The following is a 6,179-nucleotide window of genomic DNA, read 5'->3' on the forward strand; positions in this document are numbered from 1 at the left end:
GGTCCCGGTCCCACGAAACTACCAAAAACCTTAACCGGTCCCGGTTTTMGGTCCCATAACCGGTCCTTACCGGTCCCGGTCCCGGGCCGGTCCTTTGTCGGTCCCGGTCCCGGTCCTCCGGCGGTCCCGGGCCGGGCCGGGCCCATTTGGCCATCTCTAATCTAAACCGTCATTTTTCTAAGTTTATTTATAATCTCTTGACGAATATGAATATTTAAAGTTATCACCTTAACTGATCAAATCTATTCATTCAAACCAAACGGGACCTTAGAGTCTCGTTTACCAAATGTTTACCGGGTAAGTACTTTTCAGCAAGAGAAATTATCCTCACTTAACTTATTATATAACATTGTCGTCCATCAAGATGGATTGTTGTGTAAGAGTCTTTTCTCTCATTTATCATATGGGTAAGATTCTTGATACTTGTCATGTTCAATCAGCAAATACTTACTGGACAAATGTTTAATCTCCCAATTGATCCACTTACCACTCCTTTTTTGGGGAGAAATCTAAGAAAAATAGGCAAGTAATCGGGTTAACTCTTCTAAAACATCTTTAAAAAAATTGAATTTTCTCTCTATCGTTCCGTTTGTTTGAGATTTCCTACAAATTTCTGAATCAACTCTGTAAAATTTGATTGTCATTGCTATTGGCACTTGATTTCAACTGTATCAATATATGAGGTTTTACGACTTTGAGACTGACTACTAAAAGAGTGGTCGTATAAAACCTTGAAAAACATAATGTAATCCATGCAGTTTTGCTTCATATCATCAACGATTACCAGGTTGGTTTAGATCCCAGTTATGGAAAATACTATTATAAATGTCAATATCAGATTTTTTTTCAATAAAAAAATTTACTCAACACATTGTCCTACGGTTTCATATAAAAACATTCACCGGTTTATATAAAGAACAGGAAAACGTGCAAAATTACATGTGATTCTACGCTAACAATCAACGTAAAGGTGTGTAAGTGACGTGGCCCACAACTTGACCACGGTTGCATGAATCACATGTGATTTAACAGGTTTCTTATTCATAAACCCTTGAGTATATGATTTAAAAGTATGCATCCAAAAACAAAGAATTGGAATAAGCCACAATTACTTTTGCAACCACCTTATTCATTTGTAATTCAGTTGTGATGTACAGAGTTGATTTCTATGTATTTTTGTAGATGAAGCATTAAGCATATATGTATATCATGCCGCTTTTGACTCCAAATCTTGCAATCCACAAACCATATTCGCTGGCACTGCTACATCGATCATCTTTGGATACGACAGCTTCAAATCTGGGTAACAATTAAACTTGGTCACATACATTTATACAGGTTTTAATTTAATAAAAATATATATATAAGTCTCATGTGAATCCAAACCTCCATATATATAGGTTTGGTTTACGTGAAACCAGTCTATTTTTGTGAGACCACAAAATAACATTGAACCTTTACAGCAAAACATTGTGAAGGTAAAAAAAATACTAACCCTTCACAACAAAAACATTGTAGTGCTTTGCTGTGAAGATTTGGTACTATTTTTGTAGTCTCATGAATACAAGTTGGTCTCACATGATCCCAAGTCCATATATATATATATATATATATATATATATATATGTATGTATATGTATGTATGTATGAATACTAATCATATACTTACTTTCCATGATGCTTTTGAATGTTTCCTGAAAAACAAAATATTCTCACATAAATAAGCACAAAACCACAAACAAAATCTCCAGAAATAAATAGCTAATTATTTACATATTAACTTACATTTTAATACAATGGATTTTGATTTTTCATCAACCGATTAAATCAAGAAATAGGATATAGACGTATGTTCAACAACAAATTTACGCACTACGATTTCAGGCATCATCATGTTTGAGGGTCTACCAATTTTGGGGGCCTAATGTTGATACAAGTGTGATATAGCCTCCAAAAAGATTGGAATGGTCCTACTTATGGGTCTCGTCTCCATTCTCGTGAATGACAAGACAAATGAAAATTCCAAATATTAGATGGCGTAAAAACGAATAGTAGCATAGTACCTCATCTTTCGTGAGTCGTGGGTTATAGAGCACCTCCTCTCCCACGGTGCTAACCTGACAATCAAGGTGGGTTCTTTGAGCATCCATTTTCTGTATATATATATATATATATATATCGAAAAACAAGATAGAATGATGGCTACTAACCGTGAACCCTTTGTAATCATGAGCAGGATAAATGAATGTGTCCTTTGGCAATGTGAAGATCTGAACAGATGACAACAAAAGTACTGAGTTTTCACTGAAGGAAAAATCAAGAACAAGATGCATACCTGTTCTTTCATCTTTCGATTTTCAATTTCCATATTCTTGCCTGTGAATGGACCGATTCATATAGCTGCTCTGAACTTCCACCCTACAATACATCAATGATGGTATTATCTATTTATATTACAATCTAGGGTAGAGGCAAGGTCTGCATACATCCTAATATACCTGAAAATCCGTTCTCCCACATCCACGTATTAATAGAGCATCACCAGTAAACGCCATTCTTGGTTGAGGCTGATCAGGATCATCTCCGGTGACATAGGTGACACAACCTAACGTATGCCCTGGAGTTGCACGAACCTGAAGTAAAACATGATGGGAAATGGTGATAGTTTAGATAAAGATTCAACAATCAATCCTTTTTTAGAATAATATCTCAAATTGGAATTGACGACAATTAGATGATAAAAATATGTTTTCGTACCTCCAAATAAAGATCACCAAATTGAATTTTATCACCAGCTTCAACATGAAGATCGGCTGATGCTTTGCTTGCTTTCGAAATGATAGACTTGACACCAGGAACTTTAGTCTGCAGAAAATGATTTATCTCAAACGCCACAAATAACTTAGACACCTAGTTTTTATCTCAACGTGACTAGTTTATCAGCCAAAAGCTAGTTTGCCAGACAGCCCAAATGACGATTTAGCATACCAATTCTTGATGAGAAAGTGTTGTATACCTTGATCATCCCGCTCCCAGTGACATGATCAGCATGAACATGGGTGTTGATAGCATATAGAAGTTTCAGTCCCAGATCTTTTACAAGAGAAAGATCCCTATCCACTGTCTTATCTACAGGGTCAACTAACTGCAACATCAAGTAAAGTCCATCATCTTGAAGCAAGTTGCCAGACAAAATAAAGAATAGATCAAATAAATGGTACTCTAAAGTCTAAACACAATCGATAGCACAATTCACACAGCCATGTCTAGAAGCAGTCTTCTGCACACAAAAACACAAATTATGATGTAATATTGTTTCTTCTATAGAATGATTCATTCCCAAATATGAACCTCTGGCGTTATAGAATCCCTCATATCCAAGATATACAAATTCATCCGCAGCTAGGTGGATCTATTGATCTCAACTGGTACTATCATATTATGAAAGCCTCAAGAAACATTCTCCAGCAATGGAAATCAAATTCAAACACCATGGTGTGAATCTTTTAATCAAAGATTGCCATGTCCATGAAAAATGCATAATTTTTCACCTCACCATTCATATAACATTTTATATTGCTGGAACTTAACATATGGACACAAAATATGATGTAAACAAGTGCCACAGTGTTGGTGATTTTAGTGTTATCAATCATTAGTGTGATTGTGATTTATCGTAAGATCGACCTGGTGATAAGTCAAACATAAGTGAGTTAGGAGGTGCAGAGAGTACAAATGTTGCCTTTATCACCTTAGATCCTGGGGGCTGCGCCCCCTTGCAGGGTCCAAGAGGCAGCAAAACATCTACAGATTTTAAGAAGATGTTTACTTAGAAATTTCACGTTTTGAGATGTTTTGTACGAATTTCAGAAGGTTGGAATTACTTCTTGAAAAGATACTAAAACTTGTTGAAAATTGCCTAAGGGGTATGGACTCAGAACTTTGAGCCTTTGCTCGAATTCTTCTGTGTCAAAAGTGAAGAGCCTTTGGACTTGTTCTGAAATTGCTTCCGACTCAGAACCAGTTGCAACTTTTTTTCTAATTTTATTCGTTAACGGTTATAACTATTGTATAGTTATATCTTAACTGTTTAACCGTTCGTAGCAGTCGATCTCTCTTATAAATATGTGAACAAGAATCTGGGTGTATGACTCAATCTTACATCCTTTGAGATAACAGAGTTTTTATTTGGATTATCCTGATACAAAATTCCTGGTACGCAAGGCTAATAAAGGACGAATTATTGTATTCGTAATTTCCGCTACTCCCATCCCCAAATCTCTAACACAGAGCAAATCCAACCAATCCTACTCATTGATGACTATTGGATACTCTCTTCGTCCCAAAATTTGACAATTCGAACCAGGAAACACAATTTAGAAACATCAAATTGCAGTGGACTCAGGATAACTGGGGACTCCAACTCAATAGTTTGTAACACCAACTGGAGCAACATCAATTAGGGAGCTTCAATTCTAAACCCAAAACCCCAAATTCTATATCCCTAGGGAGTGAAGTTTTGATCGCAAAATAGTACGAACAACAACAAATATAAGCTAAAATTACAATCCACAAATCAACACAATTGAGTAGCATCTTAAAATCGATAAGGATAAATACGAACCAAAGCAGGCTTATCTGGATGAGAAGCATCGGCTAGAAGGTAGGTGTAAGTAGATGATTCCTTCTCGAACAACTGACGAAACAACAACTTCTTTGATGGCGTCGATGATTGTGTTGAATACGATACCGCTTCCATCTTTGATCTAAATGATGATGAAGATATGATCGGAGAAGGAAGAAAACGACGATTTAAATGAAGAGAAGAACAGCTAGTCCACCATAAACATCGTAATCGTAGCATATCTTTAAAATATTTATAATCGTGTGATCGATTACATCAACATTCTAACCAACTGTAATTTGATTTTTGGAACGAATTTCTTGCTTTGATTTCTGCAACTGGCGAATAAACAAATGAATGGGAATCTCCAATACCATTGGCCTGCCATGGCGGTTGGCTAATCTGCTAATTGGGATTCTTCCTTTTGTTGCTTCTTATTGGTCCAAGTGTTATGCCGATGTTTCATTTTTTACCCTTCAAGTTTAGTGGATGCTCACTTCTGTCCCTATAAGTTCTGCTATCAACACTTCAGTCCCTGTAACTTTTAGGTCACATTTGTATTTTATATAACACACCACACAATCATAACACTTTCGCATTTTGGTAGCTTAAAATAGTTTTTAGTAGTTAACTTATTAAACGGTAAATTATGGTACCCGTTATTTAAACTATGAAAGTGTTTCATATATTGTTCATATCATGTCAAGAATTGGCATGGTGAATGAAGAGAAATAAAATTGGGTCTCGGGCCGGGCCGGGCCTCGGCCAATCCGGGTTCCGATCCTCAGACAGTCCCGGGTCTGACAGGGTCGGTTTAGCCATATAGAATTGGCATGGTGAATGAATTGAAGAGGGATAAAATTGGGCCTAACTTTTCTATTGTGAGCTTGTTATTTTGAATGATAAGGCCCAATCATTTGATGCCACATGGGCTTACCATTTGAAATATGTTGAAGTTGAATTGCTAATATCAAATTTAAGTCCTCAAGAAGTTCAAACAAAATGTCTTATACACCTTCAAAGCAAATGACAAAGAAAGGAATGCAATGATGTGTTTTCATTTTATTCTATGCAATGACATAGAATGCCGTTTTTATTGACAAAAATCTTACCCGATAAGTAAATGATAGTGTTGAATTTTGCAGGTAAACGCTTACTGGGTAAATGTTTGGTAAACGGCCCCTTAATCGAAAAAGTGTAATTTCAAAATTTACATGAGCATCTCCAACAGATTTTTTAAAATGAAGATTTCGTGGATTTTTTTTTACTGTGTTTAGTTTGTAAAATTTGAAATGGAATTGAATTTCATTTTTTATAATTCTTTTATAAAAATAATTAAAATATCTTTTTATTAAGTTATTATTATCAAACAAAGGTTTTCAACGTATTTAAAACATTATTATACACAAATCCTAATAAATCCTGCGAAATACCAACAAACCCCATAATGTTTGTGGGATTTCAATTGAATCCTGAAATTTCAAATCCAATCAATCCTTCAAACCAAACATGAGATTGAAATGGAACTGAATTCCAAATCCTTCTAAATCATATC

General features: G+C 35.5%; 1 protein-coding gene across 1 annotated transcript; it reads right to left on the reverse strand.

Moving 5' to 3' along the window:
• Window positions 1-1,021: 1,021 nt before the first annotated feature.
• Window positions 1,022-4,996, reverse strand: LOC112516959 (persulfide dioxygenase ETHE1 homolog, mitochondrial). Its single transcript, XM_025124230.1, has 9 exons — window positions 4,625-4,996; window positions 3,017-3,145; window positions 2,758-2,865; window positions 2,499-2,633; window positions 2,377-2,418; window positions 2,211-2,270; window positions 2,064-2,117; window positions 1,670-1,694; window positions 1,022-1,299 (listed from the first exon to the last, which is right to left on the reverse strand). The coding sequence occupies exons 1-9, from the start codon at window positions 4,862-4,864 to the stop codon at window positions 1,208-1,210; spliced, it is 885 nt and encodes a 294-aa protein (XP_024979998.1). The 5' UTR covers window positions 4,865-4,996; the 3' UTR covers window positions 1,022-1,207.
• Window positions 4,997-6,179: the final 1,183 nt, after the last annotated feature.

The sequence above is a fragment of the Cynara cardunculus genome, assembly GCF_001531365.2.
Source record: "Cynara cardunculus var. scolymus isolate 2C chromosome LG 8, CcrdV1, whole genome shotgun sequence".
In the NCBI taxonomy this organism is placed as follows: Eukaryota; Viridiplantae; Streptophyta; class Magnoliopsida; order Asterales; family Asteraceae; genus Cynara; species Cynara cardunculus.

Coding starts and splice junctions, on each gene's coding strand:
- LOC112516959 (XM_025124230.1), bottom strand. CDS start 4,864: ATGCTACGATTACGATGTTTATGGTGGACTAGCTGTTCTTCTCTTCAT. Junction 3,146..4,624: donor ATCCAGATAAGCCTGCTTTG/GTTCGTATTTAT, acceptor TTGATGTTGCAG/TTAGTTGACCCTGTAGATAA. Junction 2,419..2,498: donor GTGGGAGAACGGATTTTCAG/GTATATTAGGAT, acceptor GATGTATTGTAG/GGTGGAAGTTCAGAGCAGCT.